The 23,062-nt window shown below is 54.1% G+C and overlaps 1 protein-coding gene across 1 annotated transcript in view; it reads right to left on the bottom strand.

Moving 5' to 3' along the window:
• Window positions 1-7,313: 7,313 nt before the first annotated feature.
• Window positions 7,314-23,062, bottom strand: part of FAM83F (family with sequence similarity 83 member F) — a 36,144-nt gene continuing 20,395 nt past the window's right edge. The window contains exons 2-5 of the mRNA XM_032267130.1: window positions 18,352-18,519; window positions 17,691-17,812; window positions 15,486-16,159; window positions 7,314-7,819 (exon numbers count right to left, since the gene is read on the bottom strand). Of these exons, the coding sequence (XP_032123021.1) occupies window positions 7,770-7,819; window positions 15,486-16,159; window positions 17,691-17,812; window positions 18,352-18,519 (1,014 nt within the window). The 3' untranslated portion in view covers window positions 7,314-7,769. The remainder of the gene's footprint in view (window positions 7,820-15,485; window positions 16,160-17,690; window positions 17,813-18,351; window positions 18,520-23,062) is intronic.

Raw genomic sequence — 23,062 nt, 5'->3', positions numbered from 1 at the left:
GATTCCTGCCTTGGCCATCTAGCTGACTCAGGGGAAGAAGGCTGCATGCTGCCAGCCAGCCACAAGGTGTCAGCCTTTCACCATGGTGCTGCCAGCGGCTTGGGATTCTCTCCAAGTTCTACAACGCGTTCTCTCCAGGGCCACCTGCGCAGGACCAGGACTATGGCCCCCCCAGACCCCATCCCACCAGGCTGTAGTTACTAGTGTAAAGGCCAGAAGACAGCAGGGTGGGTGTGGAGTCTACACGAGGAGTGCAGGACTGGCTTGGGAAACCCAGTGGCTTGGAGGATTGGCAGGCTTCTCCGGACATGCTCTGTTTCTTTGATTTAGGTTTTATTTGTATTTTGTATACAAAAGAGTCTCCAAACAAACTAAAATTGTTTATGTCACCACAAACTATCAATCCAGAAAGGTTGTGGGACTTTTGCACAATCACATAAGGCCGCAGCCTTCTAAGGATGAGCCTGCATGAGGGGAACACAGGTCCCTGCCAAGCAGGATGGCTCAGAAATGGCATCTCTGGCAGGTTTTCTCTCCCTTTATGTCAAAACCTGGTCCTTGGTTCAGTGCATGCCTGTAATCCCAACACTTTGGGAGGCTGAGGCAGGAGGATCACTTGAAGCCAGGAGTTCAAGACTATCTTGGGCAACATAGTGAGATCCCATCTCTACAAAAACTTTTTAAAACTAGAGGCCGGGCACAATGGCTCATGCCTGTAATCCCAGCACATTGGGAGGCTGAGGCAGGAGGATCACGAGGTCAAGAGATCAAGACCATCCTGGCCAACATGGTGAAACCCCATCTCTACTAAACACACAAAAAATAGCCAGGCGTGGTGGTGCATGCCTGTAATCCCAGCTGCTAGGGAGGCTGAAGCAGGAAAATTGCTTGAACCTGGGAAGCGGAGGTTGCAGTGAGCCGAGATTGTGCCCCTGTACTCCAGCCTGGTGACAGAGCGAGACTCTGCCTCAAAAAAAAAAAAAAAAAAAAAAAAAATAATAATGAGGACAGGAGTGTTAGTGCAAGCCTGTAGTCTTACCTACTCAGGAGGCTGAGGATGGAAGATCTCAAGGAACTCATTGAGACCAGGAGTCTGAGGCTGCAGGGAGCCAGGATGATGCCACTGCATTCCAGCCTGGGTGACAGAGTGAGACCGTCTTAAAAAAGAAAAAAAAAACCCAAAGAAACCTGAGCTCTGTAGCTTCCTTCAGGTGAACGAGCAGTTAGCCCTGTGTGCAAATGATTCAATATAAAAGTGGTGAATTTCACAGGGAAGCAAGGGAGAGGATCTAGGAGAGAAGATCCCAAGAGGAAAATAAGCCACTGGATGTGACACCCCCGGAGGCCCCTCAGACGCCTCACTATGTGCGTCAGCCCCTGCAGGGGCAGGGTGCTTCACGTGGTTACTCTGGAGAGCTGTCCTGAGATCATCCCCATTTGACACATGAGGAAACAGAAGTTCGGGGATGTGAAATTGCTTGCCCGGTCCATTAGCTGTTCAGTGGCAGAGACAGGATTTTTGCCCTTGCCTGTTTGTTTTGAAGCCTGTCCTCTCTCTGCCATGCACCCCCGCCAAGTTCACAGCAAGCGGTGTGCAGGCACACCACCTCAAAGCCATGAGCTCCACCCATGCCCTCCTGGCTCACCATGTATCCCCAGGCCTGATGCCCAGTAAATATCCATGGGATGAATAAATGAATTTGGCCTTGCAAGCACTGCCACGAACCTTTACCCGTCCAATCGCCTAACTTCCAAGATACTTCCAGGAAGAGATATGGCAGGGAGTCAAAGCTGCAAGCAGAAATAAGAATCAGGACGCATGGTTCTCTGCACACCGTGGGCTCTTTTCCCCTTGCTTGTGCCCACAGCACCGTGGGCACCGCGGACTCACTGCCTGTCCTTGCCTTTTGCTCCTTTCCTCTCCCAGCTCCCATGCGCTTGCTGGCTTCCGTGGCAGGCCCTAGCCCATCTCCTTCTATTACGTGGACATCTGCTCCTAAAGCTGCTTTTCAGTGGCTGCAGGCAATGCCCTAACTTCTAGCTATTTTTCTTTTTTTTTTTTCTTTTTTTTTTTTTTTTTTGAGATGATGGAGTCTTGCACTGTTGCCCACGCTGAAGTGCAGTGGCACAATCTCGGCTGACTGCAACCTCCACCTCCTGGGTTCAGGAAATTCTCCTGCCTCAGCCTCCCGAGTAGCTGCGCACACCACCGTGCCTGGCTAATTTTTTTTCTTGTATTTTAGTAGAGATGGGGTTTTACCATGTTGGCTAGGTTGCTCTCGAACTCCTGACCTTGTGACCCACCCGCCTCGGCCTCCGAAAGTGCTGGGAATACAGGTGTGAACCACTACACCTGGCCACTTTAGACATTTTTCTAGATGAAAACTTGTTTGCGGCAGGCTGTCACTGTGAAAGTGCTCTAGAATGGTCCAGCTAACCAGATTCTAGCCCTTCCCGTGACTCACTGGGTGACTTTGGACAAATTTCCTCATCTAGGGCCCTCCTTTCTGTGCTAGCTTTTGAAAGGTAGCATGCAGAGAGGGCCACCTTTGGAGCAGCCAGAGGCCTGGAGGCCCAGTGCCACCTGGTCTGGCCCACACAGGAGATAAAGGCCATGCACTCAGGACAGATGAGGAAAGGAGAAGCCTTCCTAGAGGAAAGGATTAGATCAGGAGGGACTTTGATAAACCCAGTCCTTAAGACATCAAATCACGGCAGAACCCCATTTGGCTTATATGATATTGGAAGTCAGGAATGAGACACATGATTGATTCTGGAACCTCTGTGACATCTCCTGTTTATTCACCTGGCTAATTCTCTGTGCTGAATGGCCGTCAAGTCTTCAATCACTTAACAAATAGGTATTAAGCTCATATTGTGGTTGCAAAGGTGAGCCAGGCAGGTGAGGCACCAGCGCTCACAGAGCCCGCTCTCCAGGCTCAGGAACCCCAAGGACAGATGGGTACCTATCGGTGCCAGGCAGCAGCACATGGCATCTAGGAGCAGGGCTTTCCTCAGTCCCTGGCTGGGAGGGCAGAAGCTGCAAGGGGAAGAGCGAGGAGTCCAGGCCTGCCTAACAGTGCGAGCCTGTGGGCTGATTGCACGGTTCTTAGCCCCAGAACATGTCCACGGCTGTGCCTGCCCTTCTTGGCCTTCTCCTCACTCAACCTTGGTTTGGCTTTGCTCACTGAGCTGGGGACGCCTGTTCTGCAGCAAACCTCCTACCCCTGGAACAGCAGCGCAGATGATCAGTAGCAGCCACTGGGTCGTTTGGGCAGGGAGGCATGGGTGTGGCATGCTGCCAGATGAGGAATTGCATCCCTCGAGCACGGCAGGGCTAATTAGCTGCTAAGGGGGCTTTGTCAGTGTTCACTGAGAATGTGGTCGTGACAGTCAGGTGGCCATTCCCACTTGGCCTAACTTGAGTGTGGAAGGCTCTCTGCTGTCAGCACTGGCTGCTTTTGGAGGTGGGTCCACTGCTGGGCACACGCTGGTATGGGCATTGGTGCTGTCTGTGCAGGTCGTAGCTGAGCCTGAAGGAAGGGGGACGGACTGACAGGGAGCTGAGTGGAGTGAGGCAGATGTGTGTACATAAACACACCTGTCGTGGGGAATATCAGATGGTAAGGAGCTAAGCAAGGTAACCAGAACAGCCGGGCACAGTGGCTCAGGCCTGTAATCTTAGCACTTTGGGAGGCAGAGGTGGGCAGATCATGAGGTCAGGAGATCAAGACCATCCTGGCCAACATGGTGAAACCCCATTTCTGCTAAAATACAAAAAATTAGCCCAGTGTGGTGGTGTGCACCTGTAGTCCCAGCTACTTGGGAGGCTGAGGCAGGGAACTGCTTGAACCCAGGAGGTGGAGGTTGCAGTGAGCCAAGATCATACCACTGCACTCCAGCCTGGTGACAGAGCAAGACTTTATCTCTAAAAAAGACAACCAGAACAGAGAGGGAAGATGCTACTGCATCTCCCAGGAAGCAGTGTCTCAGGCAAGTCAGCCAACCTCTCTGGGCCAGAGTGCTGTGTCCAAGGTGCCCAGGGCAGAGCATGCCTGAAGCACTTCAGAGAAGTGGGCTGTGCAGGCCGCCAGGTCAGGGCTGCAGAGAAAAGAGCCAGTGCTCTCAACGGGGGCACTTTTACCCCCCAGGGGACATGTGGTAACCTCTAGAGACATTTGTGGTGGTCTCATCTGAAGGGGTGCTGGTGGCATTTAGTAGGTGGAAGCCAGGGATGTCGCTAAACATACTACAATACCCAGGACAGCCCCGTCCCCAACAGAGGATTCTGCAGCTCCAAAGCATCACCAGTGCTGAGACCCTGAGCTCAAGGAGCAGGCTCAGACCTGCACTCTCTGTGATGTGGGATTTGCGGAGAGTTGTGTACCTCCTCATTTGAAAGATGGGGATAATGAACCTGTGCCATGCCGGGCGTGGTGGCTCATGCCTGTAATCCCAGCACTTTGGGAGGCCAAGGCGGATGGATCACCTGAGGCTGGGAGTTCGAGATCAGCCTGACTAACATAGTGAAACCCTGTCTCTACTAAAAATACAAAAATTAGCCGGGTGTGGTGGCACACACCTGTAATCCTAGCTACTTGGGAGGCTGAGGCCAGAGAATCACTTGAACCCAAGAGGCTGAGGTTGCAGTGAGCCAAGATAGCACTGCTGCACTCCAGCCTAAACAGCAGAGTGAGACACTATCTCAAAAAACAAACAAACAATTACCTGTGCTGCTCATCATACAGCTTTATGAGGCCCCTCCCCCAATACACAGGAACACTTAACTTTGTAAAGGGCTCTTTCTTGAGCTTTTCTTAGTTTGAAACCTGCACGTGACTAAAGCATCTAGCATGGTGACTAGCAGACAGGTGCTCAATAAATATGAAAAAGAGAAAGGCAACACAGTCATTACAAAAAACTTTGGCCAGTTTCTTCCCTATCTCTGGGTCTCATTTTTTGCCTAGCCTTTCCATAAAGTTCTACAGAGGCAGAGGGTAGTGATGTCAATGCAGGCTGTCTTGAAAGCCCTCGAGGGATCAGGGATAGCATTAACCATACTCTAAGGGCAGGTAGCTAAGGACATGGGAAGTTTTCCCAAATCTCAAGGGGCAGCCTCCCAACCCCATCCGGGGGTCCTGTGCTTCCCGCCCTGATGGGGCAGAAGCAATCGTGGCAGCCACCCCGGGGCTCAGCTCATTGGGAGGTGAGGCTTCCCAAGGAGCTGTACCAGCTGTGAACACTTACCCTACAGAAGCTGATTCAGAAAGTGAGATAGCAGCTTGGTGGTGGTGTGGGGTGGAGGGCAGCAAAGCCAGACCCCAGCGTTGAGACTGCTGCCATATCCTGTTCCTCCTACAGCCCTTCCAACGTAACCAGCCTCGTGGAAGCTGCTGTGCAGGGAGCAAGGGCATGATCCACCCTTGAACTTGCCATCCAACTGGGAGGGCCAGGTGTACCCTTGAGATCTGATGAGCAAGAGACGACTTCACAAAGTATGTGCGCATGCTGGAACAGAGGGCAGGCATACTCACAGCTGAGAAGCCAGGAGGCAGAACAGAGTGGGCCGGTGCCTGGGCAGACAGGCAAACATGAAGAGCAGCGTTTTGTGAGTTCAAGATCTTTGCAATCTCTGAACTACAGCTTTGGTCTTAAGCCTTTTGGAGCGGGTGGGGCCAGACACCATCTTGCCCACACTGCTATAAGGATGAAGACACAGGCCGGTGGGCAGAGGTGCCCTGCCTGGGCAGTCCTGCCCTGTGGCCGGCCCTCTTCCCACTAGGCTAACTTGCTTCCTCTCCAACATATGGTCTCCCATCATCTCTACCCCATCTTGGCACATAGAGAAACTGACGCAGAAAGGAAGGCCTGGCTTAAGGCTGCGGTGACTTGGAGATTCCAAGTAGGTATCCTCCCAGATTAGATGTCAGGGCAGGCGAGGGACCTGGGTGTGCTTTGGGTCTAGAGGAGGTAAAGGGTCAAAGCAGGGCCTGCTCTTCTGGTAGGGGAGGCATAAGATGCCTTTGGCTGATTTGCTTGGAGGCCAGTCCCTTCCCCAGGCTGGCTTCCTCAACCTGAGGCGCCCACCCTCCACACCAGAGGGTCGTCTCCCTGCCCCATTGCAATTTACACATCTCATGTCCTGTACCTTCAAAGTTTCTGCTTCAAGCTGTAACAGCCCCATCCCCGCCTCCCCCCTCTCTCCCTTCCCTCCCCTCTAGAACGAACTTGGGCCACACTTCCTGGCCTCCGTGCCTAAGGAAGCACTTCCCAGAAGCGTTAAAGCTCAGGGAGGTGGGCCAGAGTCCCTTCTCACATACCCTAGAAGCCAGCCTAGGGACTGACAGAGGAGACCCTGCGGACAGGCTCACCCTTCCTTTCCCTTTTCCTCCCCACTGCCAGAGACTGTGTTTCCTCAATGGCTACCACATGTGGTCCCCACTTCGTGCTTCCTCAGCAATGCCTGGCTCCTGCAGCCCAGCCAGAGCGGCCCCTTTCCTTGCTCTCCCGTCAGCTGCCTTGCAGACATCTCTACCCCTCTCCCGGGTGCTGGTAGTGTCCTAGGGTGTTTTAGAAGGAAAGAAAGAGGATGAGTTTGCTTCAGAGGTCAGAGGACAAGAAAGCCTGCTGCCTGGCCTTTTCACAGTGCTTGGATCCCCCTTCGCCCTGCCTGCAGGGCTAGCTCACAGTCTGCAGTTTGGCAATTTCTCCCAGGTCTGTTCACAAACTCTCCTCTGCCCTTTCTAGTCACCCAAGTGGGGACAGCAGGGTGGAATTGCTTACTGGGTCTCCCGGCCCAGCACCATGGCAATTAGGCTGACTTGCTCTGGTGAGGCACAGGCTCCTAAAAATAGCCTGACTCTCGCAGGAGGCGAAGGCCAGTCTTTGGCTGAAGTGTAACCTGGGAGGCCCTGGCTGGTGAAGGGGTCTGAGGACGCTGTTAGGGTTGGGAGAGAAAAGACAAATGCTCCTATCCTCAGGGCCCAGCCTCCTACACACCCAACCCCCCTCTTGGCCAAGACCCCTCCCTGCCGTGGGCTGTAAACCAAAGCTTACTGAGGGAAGGAGCAGTCCCAGGTCAAGGCACTGTAAGGACCTCCATATAGGCCCACAGCGGGCAGCAGCCGAGGAGGTCTGCACCACTCACGCTGAGGCCGCCAGGACGGCACCGGGAGGGGAGAGAGACCTAAGCAGCATCAAATCCTGCCACTGATTGGGGTTGGCCGCACTTCCCCTCGCTCAATTCAGTCCCGGCAGTGCTGCCTGCACCTGACACCTGGAGTTCAGAGGCTACAGCGAGACTGGAACTCGGATCCGGGGCTCAGAGCCCTGCCCTCTCCCTTTTATTCCAACAATCTCCTGGAGCGGGGAACCAGAAGTACCAGGAAGCCTGGGAAGGACAGGCCACTGCGGTTGCCCCAGACACCCCAGCCCATTAAGGTTTAAAGAATGGCCCTCACCCCATCTCGCAAGCAGCAGAGGGGACAGGGCACAAAGGAGGGTGGACATTGGTTAAGCTTCTACTTCATGTAAACAAGAAGACCGTGGCACTGACCCCCGCCCAGCCACCGACAGTCTGGTGTGTGACTGAGATGCTTCGGACCCTCTCATGTGGGATCCAGGCTCCCTGAGGCCAGGACGGAGGCTGCAGGGCAGGAGGCCAGTTGGAGTCTGATGTGCAAACTGGTGCAGTGTGTGACCCGCGCTCTCCACAGCACAGGGCAGGGCAGGCGGGCATCCACACGTCCTGCCCACCCCCATCCCGCAGCTCAGGAAATCACGCACTTGTTGGGCTTGGCAGAACTGGGACTTGTTTTACCTGCGGAGGCAAGGGACAGAGGTGGGGAAGGATGTGAGTCAAACGCATGGTGGATTCAACTTCAGCCCCTACCCTGTGTGCTGTCCACACCTGCAGCTGAGGGGCTGGGGTCACTGTCTCCCTCCCAAGCTGCTGATTGGGAAACCAGGTCACTAGGGCACCCAGGAAAGCAGGAGAGATCCTGCCTGTCCCAGCGGCATGGCAGAAGCCCCACTGGATGAGGCATCAAGGTGACCGTCATCTCCTGACCAGAAGGGTGGGGGAAGAACCCAGACTCCAGAACCAACGATGACAACCATCAACTCCAAAGTCTTGGCTGCTCTGTCTATAGACTAGCCATTCTTTGTTTCTTTACTTTTCTAATAAACTTGCTTTCTGACACACACACACACCCCTCACCTGGTAGCCACTCATGACCAGCTAACACATGCAGCTCCTCAGCCTGCAAAGCAAGACCACAGCCCTTCTCTCCGGTTCCCATCTCAGGCCCTCCATTCTACCGCTGAGGTGCCCACGGCTCCCAGAGCCAGCCGGTGGCAGCACTGGAACCTGGTCTTCCCAGCTCAGTTCCAGCTCCTTCTGCCTCAGGCCGCCTAGGCTGGAAGAAGGAAAGCCGGCGCCTTGGGAAAGGCTGGTGCTGGCCAAGAGCGGCCACCGTGGGGTGGATCACACTGCTCAGGGGGCAGCTTTGAGGGAAGGATGGAGAGGAACATTCTGGCTGCAGGGAGGGAAGGGGAGAGAAAGCTGCCCCCCCACCCCCGAAGCCAGAGAAGCTGATTTCTCCTCTTTCCCAGGCCTCTACCCATCCTTCCCACTTCCTTTACAGTCCCGAGAGGAGGCCTGCTGTTCCTTCGGCTGCATTCCTGCTCTCTGACCTCTGGAGCATGGAGGCAGGCCTGACACCTGCGGGCCTGTGAGGTATGGGCGCTACCTCTCCCTAGTTGGAAGCCACTCGTGTTATTTCCTGCCAGTTCCCCTCCACACAGCAAGGGCTGCTTCCCCGGTGCTCACACAACCTTCCAGCATCACTTCAGCTGCGAATTTAATTGAGGCTTCATCTGCCTCCTCTCCTGGGCCAGGAGCAGGACACACTGAACAGAACCCAACCTGGAGCCCCTGCCCCTGCCACGCCCCATGGGCCACTGCTCCTGCTGACTGTGCTGTGACCCGCGGCCTCGGGCCTTGTCCATCCAGGCAGAGCTCTTCGGGACTGACCATGAATCCAGCTGCGCCCTCATTACAGGTGTTCCCCTACCCTTGGGCAGGAGGCTGCACCCCAGGGGCTCCATGGCCAAGGCGCTGGGGGTCACCTTCCGCAGTGGTGCCAAGCATGTCTGGGGTGGCTCTGCTGGGGGATGAAAGGCGGCCATCCTAGGGTCACTCACTGCTGCAATGGACACATCTGTCCCCATGTACCCTCCTCAGCTGGTCTGATGTGCATGGCCCACTAAGCAGATGTTACTTCCTCCCAGAGGCAGCAGCATTTTGGAGGCAGGTAAGCAGATCAACCTCCGGATCATTAAACAGGGGAGGCGGTGTAGTTGGGGGTGCAGTGGAGGGGGTGAGGGGAGCCGCTTCCCAAGCCTGCACACTGCCCAGCTGGCTGCCTCCAGAAGTCTGGGCAAGGCAGGGGCAGGGGCAGGGCCCGTCTTCACCAGCACCGTGCTCCCCACTTTTTTGTAAGGAGGGGTGGTGAAAACTGGAGAGAGCAGGCTTTCAGAATTCATTTCCTTGCCCCAGACAGGACAGAGAAATTTGAGGACAAATTCTATGTCCCCTGTCATTCCCACAGTGCTCAGGTACTGGGAGCCGACCATGTGCGGGGAGTCAGCCCTGCTCAGGTGAACGGGGAAGGTGCATCAACAGCCAACATAGCCCTTTTTACAAAGGATGTGTGGCCCGGGTGGGGTGGCCCGAAGAAGGCTAATGAGAGAGTCAAGCTTCAGAGGTAACCTCAAGGTGGAGCTGAAAACAGGGGTGCAGGGTGGGAGGAAGGGTCGCTTAGTGAAGTGGAGCCGTGTGACGTAGCGTGGGGTGTGGGGGGACAGCCTGGGGCACTCAGGACCTGAAGTCAGTCTGCTTCGCTGGCAGGTGAGGTGGTGTGAGAGGGCGAGGCAGAGGTCACCCCCACGGAAGCCATGACAAGGACGACGGGCTCCATCTTCTCCAGGCTCCGGGGCTTCACATTCCTGTATCTGGAAGAGTCTTCCCTCTGAGGTCCAGTGCCCTTGCCTTCCATTCCAGTCTTGCTCAGATGCTCCCTGGTTAGAGAGGCCTTTCCTGGCACCCTTTACAGAGGGGTCATCCTCCTCCCATCCTGGTCTCTCCCCAGGTTAACATGCTCCATAAAAGCAGGGGCCATGTTCATTCTGTTCATGGCTGTGCCAGGAACTGAGAGCAGGGCCTGGCACAGAGCAGATATGCCTAGATACATATTTATTGAATGAAATGAATGAGACGGCCATGGCGAGCTACTTAGGGGTTTGACGCTCTCCTACTAATAACAGTCATCACAGCAGCAGATGCAGCAAGAGCAGGAGCGAGATCAGAGACCTGCGGCCCTAGGGGATGACACAGGAGAACAAGTCCCCAGTCCAGGAGCCCGGCAGCCACAGCTCTACAGAGCCAGACCACACTGCCAGCCGGGGGCCACCCACACATAAATCCAGGGACCCCAGGAGAGTTCTGGAAAGGGACTGTCACTGCAGGTCACCTCAGAGAAACCGGGAAGCAAAGCACAGGCCCAGGGGCTTTGGGGCAGGAAAGGACCCCGAGGCACTCTGGGAAGCAAGCTGTCACTCTCATCTTCCTCCCCGCCCCTATGACACCAGGGGAAAGGGTCTGTCCTCTATTCAGGGCTCTGGCTCTTCCAAACAGTCTTTAAAGATTCAGGGAAACGGCGCCAATCCTAGCCTTCTGGGACAGCCATGGTATCTGCAGAAGGCTGGGAGGCAGGAGACCACGCTGTCCTTTCCTGCCTGGGCAGCATGGGCACAGGGCCTGGCCTCTCTGAACCTCAGGGGTCTCGCTGTGAGATGCTGTCAGCAGGCAGGATGGCAGCGAGGAGGATGCCAGTTCCGTGTGACAGCGTATGGCACCGTGTCTCTCACCACTTTCTTCAAAAGCATTGGGCATTTCCCAGTCATCTCCCTGGGGGAACTGGGTGGGGTCTCAGGCACAGCACGGGGACCTCCTCCCCTAGGCTGGCAGTGCCCCGAGGGCAGGGCCTCATTTGTGCTTCCTCAATCGCTTGGAGTCTGCTGGTCTGAGGACCCTCTACAATGGGGAGCTACACTGGAAAAGGAGGGCCCTAGTTTAAAATGCAGATTCCTAAGCCCTGTCCAGCAGTACAGACTGTTTGTTGCATTAAAAATATTATTATTATTATTTTGAGACAGAGTCTCGCTCTGCTGCCCAGGCTGGAGTGCAGTGGTGTATCTCAGCTCACTGCAACCTCCACCTCCTGGGTTCAAGCGATTCTTCTGCCTCAGACTCCCAAGTAGCTGGGATTACGGGTGCCTGCCACCATACCCAGCTAATTTTTGTATTTTTAGTAGAGATGGGGTTTCCATGTTGCCCAGGCTAGTCTCGAATTCTTGACCTCAGGTGATCCACCCTCCTTGACCTCCCAAAGTGTATTTGTTGCATTTTAAAATTCGTATTTACTCTTATTTTTTTGAGACAGTGTCTCTCTGTTGTCCAGACTGGAGTGCAGGGGCACAACAGCTAACTCCAGCCTCGAACTCCTGGGCTTGAGTGATGCTCCTGCCTCAGCCTCCCAAGTGGCTGGGGCTATGGGCAAATGGCACTACCCCCAACTATGTATTTATTTTTTGAGACAGGGTCTTGCTATGTTGCTCAGGCTGGTCTAGAACTGGGCTCAAATGATCTTCTCACCTCGGCCTCCCAAAGCACTGGGATTATAGGCATGAACCACCGCGACTGGCCTTGTTGCATTTTTAACAAGGCTCTCCACTGAGGCTGCCCTGTGCGGTTGGGGGTCCCTGCCCCAGGGAGCCTGTGCAGAGCTCCTGGAGGGCACAGAAGCTCCAGAATAAGGGCTGAGTGCTCCCAGCACAAGGCGAGGGCTGAGGGAAGCAGTACGAGAGGTGCCTAGCTTCCGCCACTAGAGGGCGCCATGAGCCTTGCAACAGCCGGGCACCCCAGCTCCTGCTGGATCCCCAGCCCTGAAGGAGGAAGCAACTTCCCTAAGGTTCTCCCAAGGGCCACACCTGGGTTTGCAAAAATTTGCATGCTGTTTGACAACTATATACTCCTTATCAAGCAATTTTACAGGCTGTCGGCTCAGAGCTTTTTCTATTTTTTCTCTTATGACAGAAACTGTCATCAACCCAGGTTCTCCCTTGACAAGAGGGCACCAGAGACGGAAAGAACAGAGGCAGAATCTGAACTCCAGGGGACCTCAGAAACCCTCCCGGGAGCACCCCCTCCTCCTCTAGATGAGGACACAGCCCCCCAGGCAGGGGACGGATGTGTCCTGGGTACAGGGAGCAGTGTGTCCGGAGCTGAGAGCCATGTGGAGGATGCTCTGGGAGGTTCTGAATGTTCACCAGGGGAAGGAGACTTCTTCCCTGGGTGAGGGCCTGAAGGCAGGAGCTCAGGTTCTCAGTGATTCCCACTGTGGGAGCCCCACGCTGTCAGGGGCCCACCTTCTCACACATGCAGTCCTGGTGGCTTAGCTGCTGCTGCCGGAGGGGAGGCACTGAAGCAGCCCTACTTGGCCATGATGTGGGAGGCTGAAGGCCATGAAAAAGGGCCTCTCAGGAGAGGAGCTCCCGGCTGGGCATGGTGGCTTGTGCCTATAATCCCAGCGCTTTGGGATGCCAAGGTGGGAGGATCACTTGAAGCAAGGAGACCAGCCTGGGCAACAGCCTGTCTATACAATTTTTTTTTTTTTGAGACATTACTCTATCACCCAGGCTGGAGGGCAGTGATGCGATCTTGGTTCACTGCAACCTCTGCCTTCGGGGTTCAAGTAATTCTCTTTTTTTTTTTTTTTTTGAGACGGAGTTTCACTCATGTTACCCAGGCTGGAGTACAATGGCGCGATCTCGGCTCACCGCAACCTCCGTCTCCTGGGTTCAGGCAATTCTCCTGCCTCAGCCTCCTGAGTAGCTGGGATTACAGGCACGCGCCACCATGCCCAGCTAATTTTTTGTATTTTTAGTAGAGACGGGGTTTCACCATGTTGACCAGGATGGTCTTGATCTCTTGACCTCGTGATCCACCCGCCTCGGCCTCCCAAAGTGCTGGGATTACAGGCTTGAGCCACCGCGCCCGGCCCCATCAAGTAATTCTCTTGCGTCAGCCTCCTGAGTAGCTGGGACTACAGGCACACGCCCCCACACCTGGCTCATTTTGTATTTTTTTTTTTTAGTAGAGACAGGGTTTCACTGCTTTGTCCAGGCTGGTTGTGAATTCCTAAGCTCAGTCAATCCACCTGCCTTGGCCTCCCAAGGTGCTGGGATTACAGGTGTGAGCCACCGCACCCAGCCTATACAAACACATTTAAAAATTAGCCAGGCATGGTGGCACACACCTGTGGCCCCAGCTACTCAGGAGGCTGAGGTGGGAGAATCACTTGAACCCGGGAGGTTGAGGTGAGCTGTGATTGCACCACTGCAGTCCAGTGAGACATTGTCTCGAAAACAAACAAAAATGACCAAAGGCAGGAGAACTCCTGTGTCTCCCCCAGACCTCTGGAGGGGGAAGGTCCTGTCAGGGAGCATGAATTTCAGGGCTGCAGGTCCTAAGTGCCCCCACAAGTGAGCAGAGGCCTTGCCGGAGGAGGCCGCTCTGTGTTCATCTAAAGGACGGACGAGGAACAGGGTGATGGCTCTGGGCATCCCCGGACCTTCCCGGCTGCCCCTGCCCTTGCCCTCTCTCTCTCTGTCCCAGCATCAGGTGCCCTGGAGCGGAGGTTCCTGAGGGCAACGTTGGTGTCTGCAAGGCTGGCTACTGAGCACCGTAGGCAGACACCAGAGAGCCACAGCAGGGGCAGGGAGACCAACGGGGAGGGACGTGCAGAAGGTGGGTGGGAAGGGACAAGACAAAGGGCTTTGTGTTTCCATGGAAACCGTACCTCAGGGCGGGCGAGGGGCTGAAGGAGGAGGAAGCTTCCACTCCACTTCAGTCAGGACTTGGGAAACAGCGCTTGTGGCTGCTGGGCTCACCCCCTCCTCCCTCTCCCTTCCCTGCCAGGTGTTCACCATGGGAACCCTTCCTCCAAACCAGAGGTACAGAGCAGCAGCAGCTGCTGGTGTTAGGGGAGCCAGTGAGTCCAGGAGGAACGGGGCCGGGGCTGGCCACCCCTCCCCTGACAGAAAATGGCCGTGGCCAGGCCTGGTCTTGAATCCTGGCCCTACTACCACTCCCCATGGCCTGGGACCCCTTCAGTCACCTCTGAGCCACCTGCCACCTCTGTACTTGAAGGGTGGCTGTGGGGGCAGGAGGGGAGAGACAGCGCCTGTGCAAGACCTGGCAGACCAGCAGCTCAGTCAATGTCCCCAGGCCAAATGGAGGGAACGCCCTGGCGCTCCCACTGTACCCACAGCCACAGAGACGCCCAGGCCTGTTCAAACTCCGAGAAGCAAAGTTAGCCAACATTTCCTGAGCATGGACTGTGTGTATCAAGCTTCTAAGGCACTGCTGGGGAATCAGCAGAAGGGATGCCACTTGCGCTCCCTGCTCTCATGCTACCACAATCTTGTCAAAGCTGGGGTGCAGGGACACATGTGTCCTGGACGTCCTCGGGCTGTCCAGGACCAGACCCAGGCCCTGTCAAAGCCCACCTGGCCAGCCAGAGCCCGGTTCTCATCCCTGGGCTCCACAGTGATGGAGGAAGAAATCCCATCACAGAAACTCCTCCAAGTCGGGGACACAGAGATGAGAAAGGCACCACCACCAGCTGCCTGAAAGGCCACCCCAGAGACTGCTGCGGCGAGAGGCATAAAGGCCAGTGCCTCTTGGGGATCCCAGAGAGACGCCCAGGAAGACGCTGCCATGGAACAATCCCACCCAGGAACAAGCAGCCAGGCAGACAGCACTCAGCAGAGGGACACATGGTGAAACCAAGTCAGACTGCTCATCACAGAGACAGGAAAGTGGGTCAGGGCACTGGTGGGGCACAGGGGAGGGCAGGGTGTATCTGACTAGGTGAGATCCCGACAACAGGTGATGTGGCAAGGAAGAAGGTTTGCTAGAAGGAGCCCTGAGCTCAGAGCTAGGGTTGAGCCGCGGCCGTGCACCCCCTGTGCAGTGCCTCCGCTTCTTCATTTACAAAGGAGAAACTTGCTCAGCAGATATTTGTTGGGTTCCCGTGAGGGTCGATCTGAGTGCCTTCTAGCAGTAGTACTAGACGCTCTCAGACCACTCCATGGCAAGTCTGGAATCCTTCTCTTCTTTCAGAGAAGAGGAAAGTGAAACTCAGAGCTGCAGGACTTGCCCAAGGCCACCACCAGGCAGCCAAAGGCCAGAGCCAGAATGGGAACCGAGGGCCCTGGAACCCCAGAGCTCCTGCCCTCTGCGTGCCCGCAGATGCAATCTGCTCCTCTGCAGACACCAGGCACTCCTCCTGGCTAAGTGCTGACGTGGGGCCAGGGCCAGAGGCCTGGGGAGGCACCGGGGCAGAGGGAAGAGGGCTCACCTGAGACCTCGGCACTGGAGTCCTCGTTGGGCTTCTTCCCCATCAGAAACTCCACTTCGGAGAAGGTCTCGGTGGAGGGGGAGCTGGCCACGCCATTGGGCACCGTGGGCCTCTTGGACCAGCGGCTCAACAACTTGCTGCTAAGGCGCTTGCGCTCCCGGGCAGGGGCGGCCTCTGCCTGGGCCGCTTCTCCTGTGCCATTTCGGCTGGGCGCCTCATGGGATGTGGGCTTTAGGTCTATGTGTATGCAAGAGACCATCCTGCCGTCCTTCCGGCTCAGCTCCCCCGAGGGGATGGGCTCCACAGGGGGCAGCACCTGCTCCACCGTAGCCAGGTCTCTCAGGAAGCTCTCCAGACGCCGGGCTGACTCGCCGCCGCTGCCCTCCTCCTGCCCCTCCTGGTTGCCGCCGGCCTCCCGCTGTTGCCGAGCAGCCCAGCGCATCATCTCCCCGGGCGGGTGACGGCTGCCTGCCACCAAGGCATACTTGGGGTTGATGAGCTTGCGAGCCACAGTGGAGGAGTAGTGGTGGCCTGCCAGGCCCAGCTGCCGATGCAAGTCCACCTCGTCGGAGATGGCGTACAGCTCCCGGAACTCTGTGTCAAAGGGCTCCACGTTCTGCCCCATCAGGAGGAGGAGGAGGTTCCTGTCCACGTAGGAGGAACTCCAGGTGAACCTGGGAACGTGGGGACAGAGAAGCAAGTCATGTGTGCACAGGCCTCTCTCTTGCCCTGCCCCCACCCCCACCTGCCCCTCTGCTGTGGCTGGATCCTTGCTGCAGGTGGAAGGTTCCTCGTAGCTCACGCGCTGGCCTGACCTCCCTCCACCCACCCGTGGCCTCCCTTTCCCTAGCTCTGGGCCTCAAATGAATCGAGCAGGCAGCTGGGTGCAGGGAAGGAGCATGGGAAGTCAGGCCTGGATTCCAACCTGGTTTATATGCTTCTGTGCCTTGTAAACTGGGGCTCCCAGCACATATGTTCACAGGGTTGTTGCGAGGCTCAAATGAAGCAACTCATATAAAACATTTAGCTCAGTCCCTGGCACAAACACACATTTGGAAAATAGCAACTGCAGCTGCCACTATTATGAATATTATTCTACTCTGTATTGGTTCTTCTCTGGATTTTTTAAGCACTTAGTGTCTGCAGAAACCCACACTCTGACCATGTAACAGGACTTACGCCGCTATTCGCTGTTTCGTGTGCTCAGGGCTCTCTTCTCCTCACCTTTATTTTAATTTATTTGGAGGGCAGAGATTATACACATACATTCTCTTGTGTTCTTGGTAAATTATTTTTAAATCAAAATTCTGAGGCTGGGTGCAGTGGCTCACACCTGTAATCCCAACATTTTGAGAGGCTGAGGCAGGTGGATCACTTGAGGTCAGAAGTTCAGGACCACCCTGACCAACATGGTAAAACCTTGTCTCTATTAAAAATACAAAAACAATTAGCTGGGCGTGATGGCACATGCATGTAATCCCAGCTACTCAGGAGGCTGAGACAGGAGAATCGCTTGAACCCGGGAAACGGAGGTTGCAGTGAGCTGAGATTGCGCCACTGTACTCCAGCCTGGACGACAGAGCGAAACTCTGTCTCAAAAAAAAAAAAAAAAATTTCCTGAGGTCAGGAGATCGAGACCAACCTGGCTAACATGGTGAAACCCCATCTCTACTAAAAATACAAAAATCAGCTGGGCATGGTGGCGGGCACCTGTAATCCTAGCTACTTAGGAGGCTGAGGCAAGAGAATTGCTTGAACCCGGGAGGCAGAGGTTACAGTGAGCTGAGATCATGCAAGTGCACTCCAGCCTGGGCGACAGAATGAGACTCCATCTCAAAAAAAAAAAAAAACCTGGCAACCTTCCCTGTACGCCATACCTTCCCATTTCTTTCCAGATCTGGTGCGCCCTACACATCCTACTTCCTGCTCGTCTTACCCAACAACTAGCCTCAAAATGCAACTGGCTGCAAATGGACCATGAAAGCAGGCACTGCTTAATGCCTAGGAAGAGTTGACCCTCCTTCTAGAATAATTCATGAACCAGGATGTTTGTGGGAAGGGACTGGGCAGAAAGCTGTCCTTTGCCATTGTGTCAGATGACACCTACTACAACTCATGATGACGGAGGCTCCAGTCTGGCATCTTCCTGAACACCTACCTGGAATCAAGGCCTCCTGGGCCCTTCTCTGACTTGGCCCAACTCACCTGTAAGATCCAGTGGCCACTTTGTCACCATCCACCATCAGGAACCTTGATGACAGGGTCCCCTTGATCCTCCCCATGGGCATGTAGAAGCCGACGCCAGTCACGGAGCGGACACGGATGTTCTGTTGGGAAGAGTAGAAGGCCCTGTCACCGGCGTTGGGCTGGCCTCTGTGCCAGGTCCTTGCTTCTGCAGGGGAAGAGCCCTTTGTCTATGGACCCTGCCTGCAGGCTCCTGTCTTCACAAGACGCTCTGCTTCCTACAGCCTAACAGAACCCTCTTTGGTGAGCAGGAAGAAGTCCCCAGATCTTGCTTTAGGCGTTGACAAGCCCAGGGTGGTTCCTGCCTGTTCTTAAAAATCCCCAGAAGAGAACCACAGCCCTCACTTTGAAGCCAGTAATTCTGCAGGCTGAGCACCCCAGGACCAGGCCAGAGCTGCCTCCCTCAGCTGCCCAGGGATAAAACTGAAGCTGGGCATATGATTCAGTAGCAAACAGTAAAGCCAAGGTTAAAAGCTTCACTTTTGACACAAGGAAACGGGTTGAGATCTTGAAGTCCGCCTGAGCCCCCAACCAGGGAAGAGGCAGGGGGAGCCATGGGAAGGGGCAGAGGGAGTCTCTGTCTCATCTCCTGCCCACTTCTCGCCCCACGGATGGAACTTACCCGAATCCGGAAGTCGGTGAGCTGCAGGCCCTGACACATCTCCAGGAAATACTTCACTCCCGCCTCGTCCAGGATGACGTACACTGGGACCCGGCGCTTACAGGCAACATCCACAATGTCTTGGAAGATATCACCATCCGTGAAGAGGTCCATGACCACAGCAATGACCTGAGTGGAGAAGGGCACTGGTGAGGCATGTGGTGATGACATGCCCACAGAGGCACGCCCTGCACAGATGGGACCACCTCACCCTGGAGTCACCGGTGGCCAAGAGTCAAAAACTCCACCTGTATCATTCCTGGGGCTCCATGTCCACCTACCTTTGAGCACATCTGACCCCTGGAGATGGGCCTGGGGGTGAAGGCTGTGTGCTTGTGCTTCATCCTGGACAAATCCCCACCTCCCTACCCTGGGGGTCTTCACTTAAGCAGCTCTTAAGAAGCCATATCAGGGCTGGGTGAGGTGGCTCACACCTGTAATCCCAGCACCTTGGGAAGCCAAGACAGGTGGATCACCTGAGGTCAGAAGTTTGAGACCAGCCTAGCCAACATGGTGAAACTCTTTATTAAAAATACAAAAAATGGGCTGGGTACAGTGGCGGGTGCCTGTAATCTCAGCTACTCAGGAGGCTAAGATAGGAGGATTGCCTGAACCCAGGAGGTGGAGGCTGCAGTGAGCTGAGATCCTGCCATTGCACTCCAGCCTGGGCAACAAGAGTGAAAAAAAAAAAGGATTAGCTGGGCGTGGTGGTGGGCACCTATAATCCCAGTTACTCGGGAGGCTAAGGCAGGAGAATCGCTTGAACCCGGGAGGTGGAGGTTGCTGTGAGCTGAGATAGTGCCACTGCACTCCAGTCTGGGTGATAGAGCGAGACTCTGTCTCAGAAAAAAAAAAAAAAAAAAACCTATAAAAATTAAAATATAAAGAAGTTATATCAAGCGAGATATAGGGGGCTGAGGAAAGTTGCTCCTGACACCCTAGATAACCAGGCAGGCACAAGGAGATGCCATTGCTGAGATGCCAGGGGTAGGCTCACCTCTGCCAGCCACAGATCTGCTCAAACATCACTTTCTCAGCAGGCCTGGATGCTCCGATGGCCTTGCAGCTGTACAGAGCTCAACACTTCCCCAGACACAGATCTGGGCAGAGCTCCAGCTGGCTTGGATTCCCTTAGCCTTCAGGTATCCATCTCATTCCACCCCATCCTCAAATCTAGGTCACTGCTCAGGACCCTGCATTTACAAAAATCATTCCCGATCATCCACCCTGGAAGGCAAGGCTTATGCAGCCTGAGGCAGCTCCATCTTTCCAACCGCAGCCACTTCCAGCTTCCTACACAAACCATGCTCCACACTCCAGCTGAAGGCTTTCTTTTCTCTTTTTTTTTTCTTTTTTTGAGATGGAGTTTCCTTCTTGTTGCCTGGGTTGGAATGCAAATGGGGCAATCTCAGCTCACTGCAACCTCCGCGTCCCAGGTTCAAGCAGTTCTCCTGCCTCAACCTCTGAAGCAGCTGGAATTACAGGCATGCACCACCATACCCAGCTAATTTTTGTGTTTTTTAGTAGAGATGGTGTTTCTCCATGTTGGTCAGGCTGGTCTTGAACTCCCAACCTCAAGTGATCTGCCCACCTCAGCCTCCCAAAGGCTTTCTTATGGTCTCGAACACTGTGCAGTGATGCCAAGGAAAGGGCCTCGGTTTTGGGGGCAAGTCACTTAACCTTAATGAGACCCTGTTTCCTCATCTGCCAAGTGAGGATACCCTGTATTTTACACTTTTGCCCTGAGGATTAGGGATAACTTTGTAAAGCAGCAAACATCACGTCTGCTATTGTAGTAAGTCCTCATTAAATGGTAACTGCTATACAGTCCAGGAAGTCAGCTTGCCTTAGTAACTGAAAGCACAGACTCTAAAGTCAGGCAGACCAGGCTGGTATCCCCATGCTATGGCCAGCCCAGGCTTCTCTGGCCACAAAATGGAGCTAATAGTTGTACCGATCTCAAAGCTGGCTCTAGGACTTAGCGAGCTGCTCCATGAAAGTGCTGAGCGCAGGGCTGGGCGAGGTGGCTCACGCCTGCAATCCCAGCACTTTGAGAGGCCGAGGCAAGTGGATCACCTGAGCTCAGGAGTTTGAGACTAGCTTGGCCAACATCGTGAAACCCTATCTCTACTAAAAATACAAAACTTAGGGCCGGGCGCGGTGGCTCACCCCTGTAATCCCAGCACTTTGCAAAGCTGAGGCGGTGGATCACTTCAGGTCAGGAACTCGAGACCAGCCTGGGCAACATACGCCAGATTCCTGCCAATAAACTTTAAAAAAAAAAAAAAATACAAAACTTAGCTGGGAGTGGTGGTGGGCGCCTGTAATCCCAGCTACTCGGGAGGCTGGGGCAAGAGGATCGCTTGAACCCAGGAGGCAGAGGTTGCAGTGAGCCGAGATCACGCCATTGCACTCCAGCCTGGGAGACAAGAGCAAGACTCTGTGTCAAAAAAAAAAAAAAAAAAAAAAAAAAGTGCCGAGCGCCGAGTGCAGCGCCTGGCACCAGGCACACTCAATAAGCCTGTCACAGTCGTGTCACCACCTTCACACATGTGCTCTGCCATCACCCCGACTATAAAGACTCCTGTGCCCTGCCCCACACAATACCATTTAAAGCTCTTCGTAGCTCTTACATTTTGAGAAAGAAAGAAAACAAAAACCACTTCTATCTGAGGAATGAGAGACCCTGTAAATTACCAGGCCCAGAGAGGCATTTAAAATGTGATAGCAGCTGCAGTGGCTCATGCCTATAATCCCAGCACTTGGAAGGCCAAGGCAGGAAGGTCACTTGAGGTCAGGAGCTTGAGACCAGCCTGGCCAACATGGTAAAACTCTGTCTTTACTAAAAATACAAAAATTATCCAGGCGTGGTGGCATGTGCCTATAATTGCTTGAACCAGGGAGGCGGAGTTTGCAGTGAGCCGAGATTGAGCCACTGCACCCCAGCCTGGGGGACAAAGCGAGACTCCATCTCAAAAAATAAAATAAAATAAAATGTTATAGCAGTCATGCCTCACTCCCCCTCAAGCTAAATAATAATTATGATTCAGTAAGTGGCTTGAAGCCACTTGCTGTATGAAGTATGTAGACTGACACTAAGAAGGCATAAAATGCTACACACTTGATAGTTCAACAGGGTAGGCCGGGCACGGTGGCTTACACCTGTAATCCCCGCACTTTGGGAGGCTGAGGCAGGAGGATTGCTTGAGCTCAGGAGTTTCAGACCTGCCCGGGGAACATGGCAAAACCCTGTTTCTACAATACAAAAATTAGCCGGGCATAGTGGTGTGGGCCTGTAGTCCCAGCTATTCAGAGGCTGATGCAGGGGGATCGCTTGAGCCCATGAGGTCGAGGCTGCAGTGAGCCATGATAGCACCACTGCGCTATAGCCTAGGAAACAGAATGAGACCCTATCTCAAAAAAAAAAAAAAAAAAAAGAATGTATAGCCAATCACTGACAATGTTATTTCTGTAAACCAACGCAAATTCCTGACCAATGACTTTTGTCATCTCCCCCTCTCCTGATTTCATGCTTTTTTCTTTAAAAACTTGAGCCTCCCCAAGGAAACCTGGCAGTGTGTCCTGGGAGGCAGTCCTAAATCTAAATCTTGGCCCAAATAAACTCTCTATACTAATTTTGCCTCAGCGTCTTCCTTTGAGGCTGACATTGCGATAATCATTCACGCAGGGAGAATGAATGCTTCCTGAGCCCCACAGGCAGAGTGAGGACCTAAAGACAGATAAGCTGCAATGCTGATTTCAAGGGGTTAATCCAAGTGGAATAAGACATTTGCACAAAATAACTAAGACATGAGATAAATGAGATGAATGCCTTTAAGAACGTGACATGTGATGTGGTTTGGGGTGGGTGGATGAGTGGAGAGAAGAGATTACTTCCAGCCAGGGAGAACAAGAAAGACTTTACCAAGGAAGCTGAACTGTGAAGGATGGAAAGCCTTTGGCACTCCGAGAAAGGAGCGGGAGGAAAACCGAGCAGGGCGGTTGTCTGGGCTGCCTTGCAGGAGTGTGTCCTGCACACAGGCACTGGCTGAGGAGGGAGCTGTGCCTGCCCTGGGAAGGGTCACCTTTTTCTCATCTATGCGCAGGTGCCACATGGCCTAGCAGGGGCCTGCAAGGGGAGCGTTTCAGGGAAAGGGCACAGCACAAAAAAAGGTACTGTGCTGGTTAATATTATATGTTTGTTTGGCTGGGCAAACATTATTCTGGATGTTTCTATGAGGGTGTTTTTTTGGATTAAATTAATATTTGAATCACTGGACTTCGAGTAAAACAGATCACCCTCTACAATGTGGGTGCGTTTCATCCAATCCACTGAAGGCCTTCGTAGAACAAGGACTGACCTCCCCTGAGCAAGAATGAATTCTGCCAGCAGACTGCCTCTGGACTGGAACTGCAGCTCTTCCAACCTGACAGCCCATCCTGCAGACTCTGGTGTTGCATCTCTATTATCCCACCAGCCAATTTTTTTTTTTTTTTTTTTTTTTTGAGGCAGAGTTTTGCTCTCGTTGCCCAGGCTGGAATGCAATGGCATGATCTCAGCTCACCACAACCGTCGCCCCCCAAGTTCAAGCGATTCTCCTGCCTCAGCCTCCTGAGTAGCTGGGATTACAGGCATGTGCCACCATACCTAGCTAATTTTTTGTATTTTTAG

The sequence above is a fragment of the Sapajus apella genome, unplaced genomic scaffold (genome assembly GCF_009761245.1).
Source record: "Sapajus apella isolate SASKATOON/1434 unplaced genomic scaffold, GSC_monkey_1.0 scaffold166, whole genome shotgun sequence".
Lineage (NCBI taxonomy): Eukaryota > Metazoa > Chordata > Mammalia > Primates > Cebidae > Sapajus > Sapajus apella.
This window is presented reverse-complemented; position numbering and strand designations above follow the sequence as displayed.